Source organism: Erigeron canadensis, chromosome 2 (assembly GCF_010389155.1).
Source record: "Erigeron canadensis isolate Cc75 chromosome 2, C_canadensis_v1, whole genome shotgun sequence".
In the NCBI taxonomy this organism is placed as follows: domain Eukaryota; kingdom Viridiplantae; phylum Streptophyta; class Magnoliopsida; order Asterales; family Asteraceae; genus Erigeron; species Erigeron canadensis.
The window spans coordinates 33,087,450-33,108,364 of NC_057762.1; the positions used below are offsets into that span (position 1 = coordinate 33,087,450).

Below are 20,915 nucleotides of genomic sequence, written 5' to 3' on the forward strand. Positions count from 1 at the left end.
TACATGCATGGTGCTCTATCTCTTTCCCTTAATTTATTTCTTAATGATGATAGAGTAACATTGGTGTTTTTGCAAAACAACCATATCAATGAGGCGATAGTCTGAGCTTTTGATGGACCAGAAGCAAACAAAATTTTAGATGCATGTATAAGTGGTAATTAGCTATTTATCATTCATAAATCGATAATTTGCAAGCACTCACAGATTTACTTTATAAAATTCAAAAGGGACACGAAAACATTATTTTACTTCAAAATATAAAGAATTTTAATTTTAAGATGATTACTTTACTTTTTCGTGTATAGTAAATAGTAAATATAATATATAAACAGTAAAAAGAAAAGAATTGCAAACTACATTAGTACTTGTTATTTATTTTCATATAAAATTTGAAATTAAATAATCCATGCTGAAACTGAAAAGATGGGCCGATCATGCCAACAAATCATCAACCCTGGTCTATGAGTAACAACTTTGTAACCCACCGGCCCACAACTTTCTATTATTAGCTTGGCTTCTTCCATGGCCTCAAACCACAAGTTCACGGGCTTGAACCCGGCCCGTAAAAACCTGCCAGCCCATTTCTTGATTCTCTCATGCCTCTCGACCCTTTCTAAACCTTCACATGCGACAATGTTTGAGATTTCTTTCCCGACCATATCTTCTATCTTGATCCGTTCTTCATCCGAAAGCTCCCCTCTAGTGAAGGTGGTATCTATTGAATCAAACACCGCGCTATAGTAATGTAATCCCTCCACAAAGCGGTCTACCAAACGAGTTGAGTTGTGATCCGACTCCTGTTCAACTATCAATACCAATTTTGGTGACATAGAGCGTAACATTCTTAAGAATTGTGCCATTTTATTGTTTTCCGTTATTGGATTGCTATTCTCGTTGACCCTAAAATGTTTATCAACACGGTCATCCTCCGCTAATAATACATGAAGATTAAGAATTGATACAAATGCTAATGCTTCACCATGCCTTACGTCAAGCATATCTTGCGTAAGGTCCATTAACTTGACATTTAAAGGGTTATATCGAAATGGCATATCTAAAACTTTAGCCTCTTTACAAAGTGTGATGCCTAAATCCTCTAGCAAAATCTTGTTATCACTTACACATGTGATCTTCACCTGAGGTGGGCCTATTGGGCCCTGAGCAAGCTTTTCAAGAATCGACACCCATAATTGCGGGTCACCAGAGCCCATATCAATGATGTGGATGACTGGATCCCAAGACATAGATTGAACCAAGGTTTGGGAGAAAACAGCATAGGCAAAAGCCATGTAAGGAAATGATTTGTAGAACTTAGAATGAGCCAGACGGGCCCACCCAAGATTCGTGCTCATGGACCCTGAATGGTTGAGGGCCTTATAAACTCCAGGCCAACGCCTAACTATTCGGTTTGCCAATGCAGAGGCAAATCTAGCAGCCAGTCTTTGTATGGAGTCACCGTTAGCGGAAGCCAATTGTGATATGCGATGAAGGCACGTGTCTGCACGATTGAGATCACCAGAGGATGCATGGTTAGCGCAAGTGAGCAAGAGTTGGATGAGTTTGACACCATTTTCTTCGGGCTTAAATGAGTTAGCAAGATTAGTTGATGGTGGAGTTAAGGAAAGGGTCACATCTGGTTTCATATTGGTGTAAAAGTATAACTCATAGAAATTCCACCACTATTTTTCTTCAAATGGTTGGATTCTAGATAGATGCTTAATAGAAGGGTGATTATAAGAAATCAAAAAGACTTAAATGTATGACTTAAAGCGAATATTTGGCATCTAGTTCTTATAAGCATCTTACATGTCTTAATCTTGTATGGCTTCCTAGCGTTTGTCAGTTCATGTAGAGGTGGGGAAACGGGCCAAATTTACGACAAGTGCCGGGCTAGACATAGAACTCGGACAACGGAATTTTGTGGTGAGTTGGGAATTTTCGTTTGGTTTGTATCAATTAAGGTTAATCTTGGCCTAATAAAAGTAGAGTAATGTTGATAGGAAGAAGCCATTTTCACATGTTGAAACATTGGTCTTTAACGAAACTCTTAAATGAGTAATGCCAAGATTATAGTCTACCGAATATGGATGGATCGATAGAGTTCATAGTAATACAAATAATAAATTTGGCATTGTGTTAAGACGGCAGATCCACATCTATTAATTAACTTTAACTTATTGTATAATATACTAGCTAGCTAGTATTAGACCCGTATGTACACCGTATATGATAACTATTTAAGTAATACTTAATACGTATTATGTATACTACACTATGTATAATATGTACGATTTCTTAATTTTGTAAGGGTTTAGTTTAATTCCCATGATTTAAGGTACTAGTCATTGAGGTGAAACCTCAAACCTCGGTGGCAAATGTAGCATCCCAAATAAAGGGTTTGAGCCTGGTAACTACGTACCTCAGGTTCGAATCTTGAAGAATTCAAGAGTTTACATCTATTAATTATCGTGTCTTCAGGCGAATCAGTAAAAGGTTTTTCTCCCATCAGATATTTGAAATGTATATGCATTACTTTAAATAAACTCTCTAGTACGGGCCCAGTTTAAATAATTTATGCTAAATTTTTCATTGTCGAATCACGACACAAAGTTTTAATCAAATTTGATCTTTCAAAAAGAATTTTAAGGTACTACAATTATCATTCCCATTAATATTTACCATTAAAAATAAATATAATGACCGATCGATTGAGTTTTAAGATAACTCTTTTATGTAAGTTGTAGATGCTAACTAGTAACTAGCTTCCATAAAGATGTTAGATGACAAAAGATTCTCAGTGTTTTTTATGCAAAATAATATTAAACACCTCATCGAAGTTGGTTTTGTCATTTAAGTTTTAGCCAAATTCTTTTTTTTTTTTTAATCGTACGTACGTTCCTCGAGTTTATCATTTTGTATTAATTGAATTAAATTAAATTAGATGATTAGATTAAAGAAACATGTGGCACAGTACTGTTCAAAAGTAATTTATTCTATATTTCTATTTCTATCCAATACAAATTGTTAGACTCTTCCAGCAAAGGAAGCGAACCAAAGAACAACTAGTTGAGATATTTTTTTTCCAACAGTACGCTTGAAGTTTCATTTTTTTTAATTTAGAAAGACTACGAGAGTGGAACGTGTTTTGATTGCTTGGGACCTTCCATCTTTATTATATCGCGCGCAGAGAATAGCTTGAGTTACTTTGTGTTATGTTAGTTGAGATGCGATTGTATTCTGTATAATATTGAGTGAAGCACTTAATTGGGTGCGATTTTGTATGGTCGGTTTGGCTTTTAGCTAATCCGTCTGAACTTCATTATTATACTCATATAAAATCTAACTAGGGTAAATCTTTTACCCAAAATATCTCTATTATAAATAAAAGATGATTGTTTTCAAAATATATTTTTAATAAAAAGTTGATGTGGTAAACTAAAAATTTTCTATACACCTTATTTTTAAAATAGATGATGATGTCATATAAACAAAAGTATTTCTTTTTAATTTATCAATTTTTTTTATTTCTTTTTCTTCCTTTCCAATTTTACCATTTAACTTTCATGTATTATTTTCTCTCACGTATTTTTGACCCGCATCATCTCAATTCGCAAGTATAGTTCTTTTATTAGTAATTGTACATGCATCTTAATATTGTCGACTATCTGTTTTTATTAAACCACTTTTATATGTGTACTAATTCAAATATCTAAAAGTTTCAAGTATACAAAATGTATCGGCATTTTGAATCTTTCGAATGATTTTTATGTTCAAAGTTGTATTAAATTCAATAATATTTACATCAAAGTTCACCTATTACAATCCTTTTATCTTGTATTTATAATAAAAACATGTTTTTAACTACCCGGATTTAATTCGGGTTGATTAGCTAGTACTATAGTAAATTACAATCATTTATGTATTTTTTTTTCTTTTTACATGAAGCATTCCTAGCGTGGTAAAAATAACAATAGGTATTATTGTGGTGGCGATTTTCATCCTAAACTAGTTCTTTTGATTTATTTTTTTTACGAGTTAGCAAGAAACTAATTGTTAATAATACATGTAATCAACAGTATTACTTGTTGGAATAACAGTATAATAATACACGTAATTCCTTAAATATATTACAATACGATAGAAAAAGATAACGCAATAAATACAATACATAATAGGAGAACTATATAAAATCAGCAACTCGAAAGGTTCAAGCAAAACAAAAGAATCGTAACAAAACAAAGAAGAACCGGGTTTGTGTTTGACACAACTCCCTTAAACAGATTCGCCGTCTGTTTTCAGGGTATACCGGTTAAAAGCAGCGTACTGCCAGACGTTGATCACTTGCCTGAAAGAAGAACGGAGCACAGGGATGGTTGCATGTTTCGTGACCGAGATTTTACAAAGGAGAAGATCTGTGTGTGTTATGAACAAATTCTGTATGTTGTTGTGTATATTTTCCAAGACCCGATCGGTCCATATACACACAAAGTTGAAACTGATATCATAAATTAGCTATAATGGTGAGTTACACAAATTGATATTAATTCTTATCAGTTACAAGACTGATACTTATGATATCAGTTTTAGAAGCTTATTCCCTTCTTAAACGGGTCAAAATCGGGGCGGGGTTTTCCTGGGTCGCAGTAAAAAGGAACCCCGTGCGGTCCCCAATTTTTTGAGTTGTATTCGGTGTCTGTAGGTCGCTCGTACACGCATTGGTTCAGAGAATTTTGACCCAAAGTAAAACGCAACACAAGATCTTGACATAGCTTAGAAACTTCCACTTATAAACTAGTGAAAATTTAAATCCCACACCAATGTGGGACAAAGGTTTTCCAATTCCAACTTATGCACCAAACACACAACTTTGTTACTCGATATCTCATTCACCTTTAATCCAATTTGGACACATCTTAGTTCGTTACGTAGCCTTGGCCAAAGATTACACAACCTACTAAACAGTTCTGTATATATGTCACATGACCATATATTTATTGATGTCTAAAGTGGTGGAAAAATATATATTTTCCCAACATTACTTCTCTTTCAATTTCATTTCATTGATATTATGTAGCCAAATTTGATTGTACTCCCTACCATCATCATCCTCATCAATTTCATTCCATTGATATTATATGGCCAAATTTGATTTTGGCGGGTTTAATATAGCTTGTCTTCCCACATTCTTGATAACTTGTTTATTATTCTCATCCTAGTTGATTACCAACTTGCTTTCAACACGAACTTATCATCATTATAACCCAACTAGATTCTTGTATGCAATTATGTGTCTCTTTTACAAATGTGTTGGTTTTGATTTCTATCTACATCTATATCTGTACATCTATATCTGTGTTACATTATCAAATATGGTCCTCTTAAATTTTCAAATTTTCGTTTTTTATCTACTAATTCAAACATGTATACTTAATTTTTACTCTATTAAAAAAGGAGTACATTTTTTTTTTCAATTTTACTTAAATGAAGCTCATTATTTAAGCTATCCAAATCAGCATATATAGTTATATACCCGTCCGTTGCACGGTAACGTTATAGTAAAACGGTAATATTATAATAAGTAGCTAGATAATATATGTTTTATTTAATACTCTTAATAACTAAAATGTATTAAATTTATTATAAACTATAGTAAATATTTTTTTTAATTTTATATGGTCTTAAATATAATTTAAAAGAAAAAGAATTTGTTTTAACATTCACATTGAGCTAAATGATCTGATATATTCGCTAATTAATTTAAAAGAAAAGGTTTTGCAATAATTGTTTTATGACTTTTTTTATATATAACAATGGAGGATATGCAAAAGTTTGTATATCATTTTTATTTTGATGACAAATATGATTTTTGCTTATTTGTCATATTAGTATTAGATAAATAGTGTTTATTTACATTTCAATCGAAATGTGATATGTATATAAACTCATCTCATTTAATTTTACATGATATTCTTAGTCGATGAATTTTATTTTATATTAATGTGTTCCCACGCATTTTGTTTAAGATATTAAAAATTTGGGATTTTTAAGGATTATTACCAAATAAATATAAATTAATGTCATGAATTATCAATAATAATTATTAACATAAATATTAATGAATATTAATATTAATTAATACCAGTCAAAGTCAATGCTTCCTATTGGATCGGTTATCTTTAATACCTCATAAAGCAAATCCCCTATCAAGCATTAAATAATTCTGTCTTTAAAATACCAATTTTACCCTTGGACATTCTCCCACATCCTGACATCCCTCCTCGGCTCCTCCCCCTAAAGTCCTAAACAAAGAAAAAAAGACAATTTTCTGGATAATTGCATATCGATCTCTTCCCTCTCTCCGACTTCTCAGATCTTCACCATCGCCGGAATACTTTGCATCACCACCACAACAGGCGGCTGTTATATCCGTCGGCAACTATATCGCCGGAACCACTCGCCGGCAACCACGATCTCACCATAAAACTCCCGCAATCGATCAATTAATTTCAATTTATTGCAATCAAATTTTTTTCTTTGATTGTTTAAATCGTGATTATTAGGTTTGTATTTTGATTTTTAAATAAATTTAAATAAAATGGCAGCAACATATGTTACCTGAATCTTCGGAGCTAAACCCACTGCCATCACACACACCATTTGTGCCACGTTCATTCTATCGTTTTTTATTTCCATTGCAAATCTGTTAACTGTAAGTTCCTTTCAATGAATTTTCTATTTTTTATATTCTCAATTTCTTATACGAAATCTGTCTTTGCCCTTTCAAATAGAAAATAGAAAAAACAAATGTGGCTGATTTATAGGGTTGTGGAAAAAGCTAACAATAGTATAAAACTCGGGTCTGTTCATCGAGGATTTTTTTTGTTTCGGGTTTTGAAATTTGTTTCTTTCTTTGTTAATGTACATGATTTTAATTTGTGTATGATTGTTTAGTTAGTAACTTTGGTTTGGAATGTGAACTTTTGTCGAACTCATTATGGCACATTCGCACTCATGCACATTTGAAAAATGTTGCTGGTAACATGTTACATCCCTTTAGTACTTTTATCATTTACCGTAGTTTGTTGTGTGAATCTGTTGTTCCTTTCTGCTGCTAACCAGTGAGCGTATAACTATTGCTTAAAAGTTATAGGTTACATGTTGCCATGTCAGTAAGAGGGTCAAAGTGTGCATCAGGCGGGTCGCTTTGAGTCGGCCCAGAAACACCCTTAAATTAATAGTATGGTTGCGCACAGAGAGTTACTACCCGAATTGTTGTATTTTAGAGTGTTTTGTTCATTTAACATACTCTCTCTGTGACTTCTTTGTCTCTTTAACCTGTTCAATTTGTTCCTTCTTAGCTGATCTTACCCCCTATTGGGTAAAGGAAAAATCTTTTCAACAGTTGGTCTATACAATAAGTTAGACCATATGTAGAGAGTTGAGAGACCGTTAGCTACACCTTTGAGACGGGACACAACCCAAATTAACTAATTGGTATGTAAGTGGGTCGAATTTGCTACCTTTAGCTAAACTCTGATATATATGTTCTCTATGATATATATATATATGTAGCTATCACCAGTTCAATTATGGAAAATGTAGAAATAACGACAAACATTTGGAAGGGTAGACAATTTGGGACATGTAGATGTTTAAAGAACAATTTCGTTCTAACTTTATTCAAAAACTACTTATTCTTAAAAACGTAGTGTGTTTTTACATGAATATCTTCTGTACACAAGGTACCAAGAACGATGAATTCACGGGGTTCTTCAAAGCGTAGTGTATTTTTACAAAGTCAACTTTTCATTCCTTTTGCCTCTCTGAAAATCGAAATGGCAATTAGTTTTGTGAAACATAATCTGCATTTTGATCGGTTTCTCTTTTCCCTTTTAATTTATCTCTTTTGACACATACGTATGTATTATAATCTAATGTTGCAGGTCATCCATGGATTAGAAGTACTAATAATGTGAAACTACCACTTGATGCCTACATTTCAGGACACTTTAAGGTTATAAGCGTTCATCTACTCTTTGTAAAGCTGATATGCAAGTATGTTCTTTGAAGGTTGTTTTATTCCATTTTTTTTGTTAGTTGTATTCATATAAATTGAGTCTTGTGTTCTTAGGTTGAGTTGTATTCAACAGTTACTATTCATGCCTGCAAAAGCGGGCTCACTATGAATTTGGGATGTAACAAATTTATATCATACGAGTAAAGAACATATTGGTTGAAGTTGGCCCGACCCCTAAAGACTTCTTTTAGAATTATGTGGATACTTAATGACCTAATGACTTGAAGGCTTAACCTTTTAATTAAACATATAACCCGTCTGTAGTTTTTCATATCTTCTATTTTGGTGTTATATTTTTTTTATTTTGTACATGACACAATCAATAGATATAAATAATGATACATGTGTTTCTCCATTGTACTGTAGCAGAGCAAACTAACATAATGATACATGTGTTTCTCATAATCAAAGAAGAATCGAATGCCAACGCCTAGAAACCATATCACCGGTCATTTATTTTCAACACAAGCTTAAACCATATCACCGGTAATTTAATTACAACACAAGCTTGCAATTGTACGATAATACGAAATTATCAATTAATGTAATGATCGTGAAAGTTAAAAGTAAACGTTTAGCTATTGTCACCGCAACGCGTGGGTCTTCTTCTAGTTGTTTTAAAAGTTCCCTTGTATGCAAAGTTAACTTGTTGAAGTTATATATGAAAATAATTAAGCAAACGCCACATCGAAAAAAATCCTAGATAGTACAATAAATTACACAAGATTGTCACATTAGCCCTAACTTATAGAATGATTACATAAAGGTCCTATAATTTTTAAATTTTACACCCTTTATTTAATTATCTTACAATCTTCTAATTAAAACTTCACAATTCTTATTTGATGTTATCATATTTATTTAATATTCTAACTATTTATTTTTCCGTAAAAGATAAAATAAATTAATAATGAAAAGCTATTTACTTATGTTTAGAAAATATTACTCTCAGATATTAAATAATTGTAAATGAAACATTTTATTTAACTTTTATTTTTAATTTTAAATCACAAATAACCAACTAATAGTTTATTATATATTTTAAGTTTTAAATATGACTTAAAAGGTGTGTCATGTATTAACATAATCTAATATACTTATAATAAATTTAATGAATTTATTTACAACATAAATCATTTAACTTTTAAAATAACTACTTATACATACTACCCATGCAAAGGTTACTACTTATATATATCTCATGCAAAGGTTGGAGGGCCTTTTCTACCATTTAGGTAGAAACTGGAAGCAGTCTCTCTACTTAGGTAGAGGTAAGGTCTGCCTACATCCTAACCTCCCCCATACACCGTCGAGGTATTGGGGTTCAAAACCCGCGAAAGGCAGCACTGAGCAGTTACTTACTTACTTACTTTTATATACTACCCAATTTACATGACTTACTTTTACATTAATAGATCGCCTATCGTTGTTACCATTACTGTCACCCGTCACCACCGTTGCATTGCGCGGGGTACCCCATTAGTTTTGAATAATTCGTTTATCTTGGTTATATCTTTAGAATTTGATTCCAACAAATTGATCAAGGCACGACATTCACTCTATGGTGTTAAGCAAAGCTCAAATCAAAATCGATGTCATACCTAGACAAATTTTTTAATTAGGGTGCCAATTGAGCTCGTCTCAATAAACAGTCGGGCTAGATCATAGAGTTTCCAATATATAGCTCAAAAGTCTCCATTAGCTAGAGTTACGATTAAACAATAAAAGGTTAATTCCAGAACTCAAATACCATACAGTCAGTGCCAAAACTGTTTCTATCAAATCATTAATAAACCAAAACTGATATGTGGTGCCATCGTTACCGGTTATGATTCGGTACCAGATTGTGAGTACCGAATTTCTCTCATCCTAGATGATTATTATTAGTAATTCGTACAAATATATTTCTTGATCAATTTCATTAACATGAATTATACTTTTTTCTATTCCATCTAAAAAGTACTATGCATGTTACATAGAACTCCCTTTCTAATTTAAGGATAACTTCAACAATATCCCATCTTTTCTGCTAAAAGAATTTTTTTTTGGAAGCCATAAAGTTCGATAATGATGATCATATAACTAATTCCATCGACACAAAAATAAAGAATATATATCGACGAAATCTAGAAGCCTTTTGAAGTCATAATATCTTAGTTAGTACCACTAATACAGATTAAGACTAATCTCTTTTTCAAAAACGTGTAATCTAGCTTGTGTACCTAAAATGCCATGAAAAAAAACATCGGATAGTTTCCAACCGTCGATTATTAATCATCAATTTACTGCAAATCCACGTAGTTAATTAACATACCTTTCAGACGGTTTTAGTTTGAATGGGAACTACTAATTAGTACTTGGCTCTTCAAAAAGATATAGACCAAATTCAATTCATCTTTGACACAAGAATCAAATAAAGTAATCTACATTTCAACATCTAAAGATATAATAATACTTTCTACATCCGGAAAGCTTTTTAGTTCTGATTAATATATAGTTTAGGTGTTACACATCAGTGTCCAAATATGCATATTATCACTTAAACTAATCACCCAAACCATTAAACAATTCCTTAATAGTACATATAATTGACAATTATATATCTTAAGTACTAACAGGTGTCCGCAAGCTGACTCATCGCGCCTTTTCTATATTCTAACATTGATTCCACCACCCGAAAATAGTAACCAGAAGCTTCCATCTAGAGCTCAAAAACTCGAAAAACTTTGTTGTATTATAACATATGTTAACCAAGGATTGGATATTGGGCCGTTTTCAAGGAGACACTAACAACCACTATGTTAGTTTTTTAAGCTAGATTATTAAGACAGTGGTCTTTCTTTTAGATTCTGTGTTATCATTTGAAGATATATGTGACTTAAGCTTTCTTAACTATAGTCATCAAATAAGGAATGTTTTCTTACTTTGATGTTTAAGTTTTTAAAAGGACACTTGGTGGATTACTGTTGGCTAGAGATAGATATTTTGACACTTGGTGACACACCATTTGATAGATTTCTTATTTTATGAACTATAATAAGATCCCTTAGTGGATTTGCAAATGAAAAGATAGCGTCATTAGGATTGTGAGGTCAGGGGGCACTAATTAAAATAATTTACTTCTGCTTGAGAACATATATAAAAAGGGGTTGTTGTAATTGTTAAATAGCAATTTGTGTCACAAGAATTGGAGACAAGACAATAAGCATTTTTAAAAAAAAAACACATACTATCATATATACATAAATGGACGGAATGATGGGTTGGAGAATGGCGGAGGAAGGGTGGAGGAAGGGACCTTGGACACCCGCAGAGGATAAGTTGCTTATGGAGTATGTTGCATTGCACGGTGAGGGACGATGGAGCTCCGTGGCTAGTTCCACAGGTATGATATATATATATATATCAATCTATGTATGTGTTAAATCTAGTTCTAAATTGTTTGTGAGTTATATACATATAAACTATGAACATTACTATTGAATCATTTGAGTAAAAATTTTGCATTACAAAATAATTATTTCATTTTTGGTCCTAATTCTTGAAATAATCTTTGGTTTTAGGATTGAAGAGGAATGGGAAGAGTTGTAGGTTAAGGTGGGTGAACTACCTAAGACCGGGGCTTAAGAAAGACCAATTATCGCCTCAAGAGGAAGGCATCATTATCGAACTTCATGCTTTATGGGGAAACAAGTAATTACATCCATCTCTCATCTATCGGCTTTATATGTCCCTCGATCTTACTTGTGCTAATATATATGTCATGATCTCTAAAATCATATTATACGTTTTTGGTACAGATGGTCCACTATAGCTAGATACTTACCAGGAAGAACCGATAATGAGATAAAGAATTACTGGAGAACCCATTTCAAGAAGCAAAAGCCAATCATCCAAAATGAGAAAAAGCGCAAATATAGCTACATGAACCAAGAGTATCCACATGTTAACGAAAGAATGAATAATTCCACATCCTCCGAATCAGAAGAGAATGATACAATAATGATGACTGAACCACCGCTAACCTCGCTACAAGAAACCACTAAATCTAATTACGCATGCCCATGGGCCACCGGCGAGGTCCAACAACAAAACCCATGTATGATGGCGCAAGATGTTGCACGGTGGTTGGACACTGTCACGGAAGACGGTTTATGGAGTGACTTTCTTTGGAATCTAGGCCTGGATCATTCAATCCAAGCTGTGGTGGAACAATAATTTACTTCATGTTCTTGAATCATAGCCCATAGAGTTTTAAGAATGCTATATTCTCTAATTAGCATTATCGAAACCATAGACATCATTTTTTTGGGTTGTATTGGGGTACGTAAGAAAGGACTCAAGTAGAATTAATAAATGTTTCTTATTATCAAAATTATATTTGTCATGGAATCTTGTCTGCATTTTTGGTTAAAAAAAGCACATAGCACACTAGTTATTATAGAATTTCAATTCAATGTTTCATGACATAAAAATGATTATAAACTCCTTGTTTCAATATAATGGTATTCAAGTTCCAGATTTATAATGAGAAAATTGAAGATGTGCAACCCATGTTTTATATATATGTTAATTATAACACCTACTTATGATAACGGAGAGGGGGCACCTGCGTCACTAGCTCCCCCAAGAAGGGAACTAATTAAACGCAACGAAAACTTATGAATATCGCTTTTGTCGGGCTCAACTGAGGACACCAATTAAGTAGAAGAGAACGTTAATTTTTGAGCAAAAATTAAGAGATAGAGGGAATTCGTCAATATATTCGACATGCCGGCTGATCAGTCGAAGGCCTCTAAAAATGTCGATCAGTGGATGTCATGTTTTGGGGCGTGATGTATGTGCCAAACCAAAAGCCACGAATGTTCACACCTTGATCATTCTTTGCTCATAAGGCCCATATATGCCAACCAGAAGCCCAACTTCCTCATTTCATCTCAACTAGAAAATTTTGGACCCCGCACCAATTCCTTTGTTGAAACGGTTCGTTATTTTAGTATATATGCCGTGAATTTTCGACAGCTTAATAGAAATAATTTTGTCATTAATATGTTTGTTTAAAAGTATGCAAGAAAACAAAACGTAACCCGTAGTAGAAACCTGAACGGGATGTGATATGACAAAAATATTAATATATTAATTCAGATATCAGGTGGATGCGATATAGCAAAATGCAAGTAGCGGTACGGTGTGTCACAATAAGGTTGAATGACAATTAAAAAGTGTGAAAAAAACAAAAGAAGTAACCCGTAATAAAAAATCCGAAAAGGAAAAACAACTAAAAAGAAAAAGACGTGACAAAATCCGAACAGGATGCAATGTGGCAAAATCCAAAATATAGGAAACGTGCGATGTGTCACTTTATAGCCGATGCGACGTGTCAAGTTTTAATAAGCATGGTGACTATTGATAACTATACCAAAAAAAAACGAAAGAAAAACTCAAAATGGATCCGTAATGTCAGAATCTAAATAGTGATGCGGATATATGATGAACCAATAAAGAGATCATATACGCAAAAAAAAAGGTATCAAAAAACCAAGAAAAACCAAAGATAAATAACCTTAACGAAAATAGAAATAACAAAGGAAAAAATAAATTTTGTGTAAAAGTTTCCTATATATTAATTCAGAACACAAAAGCCAAAAAACTATGATGAACACCAAGAAAAAACACCAAACGGGATCCAAAATGACAAAATCTAAATAGTGATGGGGGGTATACGATGAACCAATAGAAAGAAAACACAAAAGCAAAAAAACTATGTAATAAACCAACAAATACCGAAAGAAAAATAACCTTAAAGGAATCCGATATAGCAAAATCCGAAAAAACGCGAGGTATAAGTGGACCAATAGAAAGAAAACACAAAAGCAAAAAAAACTATGTAGGAAACCAAGAAAAACCGAACAAAAAATAACCTTAACGGAATCCGATATGGCAAAATCTGAGAAAAACACGGGATACAGGCGAGACCAATAGAACAACGCCACGTAGCATGTGGCATTGTTCATAAGCCTCGCCATTAATGATATAGTAATATCTTGCCACCACCAATATTAATATATTATGCCATTCATATCTGATCTTAGTTTTTCACTTCATCCTCAAAGATTTTATTTTTGAAATATTTTAACACAAACTTATATAAACTTTTTATTAATACTAATATATGAAATTTTTATGAATATAAACTTTTTATGAATACACAACAATACTTTTTTATACATAAAACTTTATATTAATACAATAAAATAAATAAGTTTTATAACCAAATACATTTAAAAAAACCCCCATAAATATATACAAGGTTACACGACTTGATATAAAATTTCTAACGAATAACTTAATAAAACCCAATATAAAATTTCCACAGAGTAGCCAAACTCAAGTCCTGGGACTACAATCAAGGCTGAATCCTAATAGCCTTTATAAAACAGAAGAAATATTATTATTCTTAATCAACTAGGGAGATGGTACATCATTAAGGCTATCAACCTAGCGTTGCATTAATGTAAAAAGATTTCTATCAAACTCAATTGGGTATATGTATCCAATACTGATCCATTTTTTATATATAGCACCTTGTTAGCCATTTAATAACGCCTCATGTACCCCGACAATGGAAATTTAGTAACCCAAACATGGGTTTTAGACAACAACGTTGCTATTAAAATCCCAGTTAAGATCTGACAGTCTAGTTCACATGCATACTACCACACGCTGACTGCGTTAATTACAGTTGACCGCTTAATCATATTTTCAATAACGATGTCGTTGATGAAAGATTCTGGTCGGGTTACCAAATATTCCTTGGTCGCACATATGAGGTACAAATTTTGTTGGCTATTAAAAAATATAATATAATGCAATAATCATTTCCAAGACCGTGGTTACATTTTTTCTAGTAACTCGTAAATAGTTGGATTATTGTACATTCACAACTATGTGATATCACCTATCAAGAATCTAAATCAAATTGATATCATCTTTAAAATCTGTACGGACAATGAAAGTATATAATAATAAATAAAACAAATCCTATGATACCGACCATTCATCAACTGACACGTGGGCTACCTATTTAAAGATGGTGACATATGTTGATTTATTTTATCTGTAAAAACTAATAATTCACATTTGACTCCAAAGTCTCATCCCCACGCGCTCACCTCCTTCATCCACTCACACAACTCTTGACCGCACGCGCTCAACTGCAAGTGGGATACCTTTCTCATTAGATGGTGCTTGCTTGTGTTTCTTAAATAGGTTAAAAAGCATGAAGCTTTGAAGATGGAAACAACACCAACCCTAAACTTCATATCTGGCTATAAAAAATGAAGGAAAAATAAATAAATCCTTTTATTATATAAAAAAAAAGTATATATCAGTTTGCAAATAAATCCATCTTTTCTATATATTTTTTGCTAAAACCTTCAAGATTTTGTTTCTTGGTTGATCTTTTGTACAAAAATTATTACTTTTTTGCAACAATAAATATTTCTAAAAAATACCCACTTGTTCAATTCATCTGGGTAATCAAAAAGTTTGAAACTTTAGCTGAAAATTGTGAAGAATTATCATTATTTATAATAATTATGGGGAGAGGAAGAGTGGAATTGAAAAGAATTGAGAATAAAATAAATAGGCAAGTAACTTTTGCAAAAAGAAGAAATGGGCTGCTTAAAAAAGCTTATGAACTCTCTGTTCTTTGTGATGCTGAAGTTGCTCTTATCATCTTCTCAAATAGAGGAAAGCTTTATGAGTTTTGCAGCACTTCCAAGTACCTAGCTACCTTTAATTTATAATTTACTATGTGTTTTTGTATGTATATATGTTTGTAGATCTGATATAGGATTTGTGTTTTTGATGAAAATATGTTTTAATTTGATAACTTGTGTGATGTGATTTGTTACAATACCGATGTGGTCTGTGGTGGATATATACGTTGTGTATATGTATGTATTTTCCAAAGAAATGCTTTTGTGGTTTGATATAATTAAAAGATTTTTTTCTTGTCTAATTTATAAATGGAATCAACTAGCTGTTCAAAAAAAAAAAAAACTAGCTAGATCGTGTCTATATGAATCTAAATAATGTAAAATTGTAAATACAAATGTTATCTATACAAAAAGAAGTATATTTACTTTTGAGTTTAATTTATTTTACTTGTAATGAATAATTGTTCGTGTTGATTTACATCAGAATCAATTAATGGTCATCGTTTTTAAACATTGACAACATCTAGAATATTGATCTAGCTAGATCGATCTACACAATTTTTATATTTAGACTTATGGACTAATGGTACCTTGATAAAATTAGATTTAAGTTAAGTTTTATGTTAAGTTTGTTGGGTAGAATTAATAATTTGTTACGTATCTTGTTCAAAATCTTGGTGGGGATTGGAGCTAGCTACAAGTTCCATTGAATTCATAGGCTGAAGAACAAATATTTGTTAATTGTTTTCTTGGAACCCTAACTTAAAAGCACAATTTTCAAAGATACAATGTTGTCAACAGCTTTATTTGGATTATGAAATGTATTTAGTATCATGATTACTCACTAATCATTTCAATAAACCCTGCTAGCTAGCTAGCTATTTTTGTTTTTCATAGTTATCTTAAAGTGATGTTTATGTAAAAGGCTAGTGTTATAGAATCAAAGTAGTTGTGTATTGTCCAAACTAGACTTATTGAAACATGAGTTATTTTTTTATTTTGGAAAGGCTGAAACATGAGTTTTGATATTGAAATTTTATACTAACTTTATACAGAGCTAGCTAGGTTCTATAAAGGGTCATTTTTTACCTTATCTGTAGATATATTACAAAAGGTTATAATCTATTCATGTAATTAGTTTAACTTGAAGCTTTCATGGAATTGTATTGCTACAAAATATGCACATTACATGCTATATATATGGCTAGAGAGAATGGTCATGAGATTGTGCTCTTTTAGCATGGTATTATTGTAATATTATCGTTGCATAATTTAAAAAAATACTTGAAATAAACTTTAACTTATGAGAGTTTGCCTAATGATTTAAAAACTTATACAGTGCTGAGAGGTTCAAGAATCCGAGTATCCGACCTGATAACTTCTTAAATAGAAACTTGTTAACAAGAGACGGATATTAGTATTAATTGAACGCTAATGGCGGAAAGTATTTTATTTTAATAAACTAAAGGCGGAAAGTTGTTCTTTGTTATGACTAGCATGCTCAAGATGCTCGAAAGGTATCAGAATTGCACTTATAGTTCCATGGAAGTAAATCGAACAGCCAATGATGCCGAGGTATATCCATTTCCAATCTTATTTCTTCATGTGATCGATCAAAGCCCATTTCGGATCATGTCAGTTAGAACCTTTTTTTGGTACTTGTCAAGTATTCTAATGAGTATCTTGTTTTGATCATATAGCAAAGCAGCTATAAGGAGTACATGAAACTGAAAGCTAAATATGAATCTCTACAACAATACCAAAGGTAAGTAACACAGTATAACTTAGTGTTTGGGAATGCGTTTTGAAGTGATTATCTGATTATTACGTTCGTAAAACGCAAATAATCTAAAAAAGTGTTTGTGTGAAAAAATGATTATCTGCTATGAAAACGCAGTTTTGAAGAAGCATGTACCTACCTGCTTTTTTCAAAACGCAGTTTTGAAAACGCATAATTTATTTTGAAAACGCAAAATCCGTTTTGTAATCACAATAACAAACACCCCCTAAGAAAGATCATGATTAACTCTTGATGAGTAGATTCTAATTGATTAGACTAACAAGAAATGTTCATATCACAGGCAACTTTTTGGAGAAGATCTAGGGCCGCTGAATCTGAAAGAACTTGAGCAATTAGAGCGCCAACTTGACTCTACTCTAAGGCAAATCCGGTCCATAAGGGTAAAAGACGCCATATCTTGTTTTGCATAATACAAAATTATCTAATCTTAAGGAAGTGACTATTGTGCATAAAGCTATCAAAAACCAAATTTGGAAACAACTCAACTTGCTAAAGCTAGGAATATATAATTTTGACATTTATCTAACTATATGTATGATCTTATGTTCAATATGCAGACCCAATCAATGCTCGATCGCCTCTCCGATCTTCAAGTTAAGGTATCGCGCATATTCCTAGTTTTCAAGGTTTTTAAACGTTCAAAATATTAACGTATTATTTTACAGGAAAGGATGTGGCTAGAAGCTAATAAAGCTTTGCAGAATAAAGTAAGAACACTGTGAATGCATATAACCATACTGATCATTACGGAAAAATAACTATATAGATTACTTAAATTTGTTGTTTATGTTTTTTTTTTAATTGCAGCTAGAGGAATTCTATGCCGAAAATCAGGCAGGACCATCATGGGCAGGAGGTGAAAATGGTACATATGAGCAACACCATCAACACCAGGAACAACATGATCAAGGCTTCTTCCAGCCTCTAGACTGCAACTCCAATTTGCAAATTGGGTAATTCTACACACCAAACTTATATCATTGCATATCTATAATATATCAGTTTAGTACTAGCTAGTTACTAATAAAATATATAACTATACTAAAGTGGCTGTTATTTTCTCAAACAATGTGTCAAGTTGATACACCATGAGTTATTTGATGTGTGTTTTTGGCTAATAGGATGGAACTTTGTCTCTTTTTTTGGTGTCTCTTTGGTCTAAAGCTCTGTAGCATTTGACTAAGTAAAATGAGAATAAATTCTATTGAAAAGGCTGAAAGGATGGGTTTTTTTTCACCATAGTGATCATTTTCAATCCAAAGTTGTTATTTATTAATGTTCGAATTATCAGACTTGGGCAAATTAAGACCTGGACAATGTGTTACAACATAATGATTTAGCTTAAACCTAGTCATGCAACTTTCAATCTACCTCAAAAAATAAAAAAAATTTGATGTTACTTTTAACTTGATAATCAGTTTCTAACACATCGAGTTTTCTCACTCTTCATTGTCAAAGAAAGACTTTAAGTATTAAAAGGCACTTAGATACTAAACATATAATCGGTTTATGTATTATTTCTTGTGAATTATTTCATTAATTTCATCGATCATATATGAGTTGTCACTCTTATCAATCTTCAAAATCCAAATTTATATACAGGTATAATACAATAAGTTCAAACCAGATAGCAGCATCAACAAGTGGACAGAATGTCAATGGAATAGTCCCTGGATGGATGCTTTGACTTTGACAAAGTCAATTAAGCTGGAAAAACTGGTCAACAAACCCTCCCCCTCTTTTTTGGTGATATAAGATCTTCAATAAATTTCGTCTCTAATAATTTTGGCTTGAATTATGGGAACATGTAAGAACCTAGCTACCAATGAAAGACAAAAATGAACAACCTTTTTTTTTCTTCGATCTTCTTCTTTCCCAATTTACATAGTTTAAAGTTGTTTTGTGTGCACATTTTAAGATTGTTATAACTTTATTTTCCTTAACTGTTGCTTCTTGTACGTCAGTCTTTGTTCCAGGTTTGTTTTTTCCAAAATTTTGGAAAGCGTAAATGTTAGGACACGTCTGTTTATTTAAGGAAGCTATTTGTACATCATCAAAAACTAATAAAGAAGGGAGAATAGTTTTACTATAACTAGCCTATACCCACGCAATACGACGAGACTAACCATTTCATGCATGATTGCAAACGTACTTATGATGATGTTTGTGTCGTTTGTTTTGCGACCCATTGATCAACATGGTTCTAATTATTAATGTTTCGCAATACATTTATCAATTATAAAATTTAAGGTCATAACATCTCCGATGCTATGAACTTAAAGTAAATAGCATTGCCATATACTATAAAAGTAACATCCAATGTCATCTTCTGCGTGTTTTGTTCCAATGCTCTCATGCCAAATTTTTCATAAAATTCAATTTTTAAGACAAAAATTAGAAGTATTTGGATTAAATAAGAGGATATACGACCCATTTTTTCTATTAGCAAGTTCATCGAAGTTCATGGGATTAACTTGTACTATACCTTATAAACTTCTATAAGCTAGCATTGCAAAACAATGGTAGTTTATAGTGTACGTTGTTGCATTAATCTCACCTTTTTATATATATGTTATTATCATAGAATGGACATCTCCTATTCTCCTATGGATTAACGCTGAAGATACTCCAAGTAAATTCCTTAGCGTGAGTTGTAAGTATATATAGCTTGGTGAATTGAATAAATTCTACTACAAATCTAAGACAATAGAGACATGTTGAAAGAATAGAGACCACTTATTTTCTCTGTTTCCTCTATAACCGGTTTCTATAAGCTTGTACTAGTGAAATGAAATATAAAAGTGAAAAAAACCCAATATATTTTGGTTCACAAGTCACTTTGTAAATAGGGGTAAAAGTAATAGGATAAGGTATAAGGTAGCCTTTTAGTTATACACAAAGTGTAATTTTAAGTTTTTGAAAATTAGGATCAGATATCCATCCATTACATGTATAATAAGTTTTGTTTTTGGACGGCAAAAGGAATATAATATAAGGATCGACTAGCAAGATTCTAGTGATTAAAGTACAAATCGAAAAATCATAACAGGCAATAGACTAGATTCTTTTCAAAATTTTAACTGTATATAATAAATTTTTATTATGTTAACTAATTTGTTACTGTTTGAAATCTAAACAAAAGATACTTTTAAAAAACTTTAATTTATTATTCTATATTTGAAAGAAAAAAAAGGAAGAAAAAGGTTATGTTACTAACATATCAGTACATTATATTGTTCGTGACATAAAAAATGATGTTGATCAGATATCTTTAACAGTATTCTAGATATTTTACACTTAAACAATTACCATGAAC

The 20,915-nt window shown here is 32.0% G+C and overlaps 3 protein-coding genes across 3 annotated transcripts; 2 read left to right on the forward strand and 1 right to left on the reverse strand.

The window, feature by feature from the left end:
* Window positions 1-395: 395 nt before the first annotated feature.
* On the reverse strand, window positions 396-1,643 carry LOC122588120 (scarecrow-like protein 3). The gene has a single exon (XM_043760256.1). The coding sequence runs from the start codon at window positions 1,641-1,643 to the stop codon at window positions 396-398; it is 1,248 nt and encodes a 415-aa protein (XP_043616191.1).
* Window positions 1,644-11,344: 9,701 nt separating this feature from the next.
* On the forward strand, window positions 11,345-12,295 carry LOC122588121 (MYB-like transcription factor EOBI). The gene is made up of 3 exons (XM_043760257.1): window positions 11,345-11,462; window positions 11,641-11,770; window positions 11,878-12,295. The coding sequence occupies exons 1-3, from the start codon at window positions 11,348-11,350 to the stop codon at window positions 12,293-12,295; spliced, it is 663 nt and encodes a 220-aa protein (XP_043616192.1). The 5' UTR covers window positions 11,345-11,347.
* Window positions 12,296-15,579: 3,284 nt separating this feature from the next.
* On the forward strand, window positions 15,580-19,456 carry LOC122587191 (agamous-like MADS-box protein MADS2). Its single transcript, XM_043759292.1, has 8 exons — window positions 15,580-15,860; window positions 17,295-17,373; window positions 17,499-17,563; window positions 17,880-17,979; window positions 18,157-18,198; window positions 18,265-18,306; window positions 18,407-18,552; window positions 19,202-19,456. The coding sequence occupies exons 1-8, from the start codon at window positions 15,676-15,678 to the stop codon at window positions 19,284-19,286; spliced, it is 744 nt and encodes a 247-aa protein (XP_043615227.1). The 5' UTR covers window positions 15,580-15,675; the 3' UTR covers window positions 19,287-19,456.
* The last annotated feature ends 1,459 nt before the right edge of the window (window positions 19,457-20,915 follow it).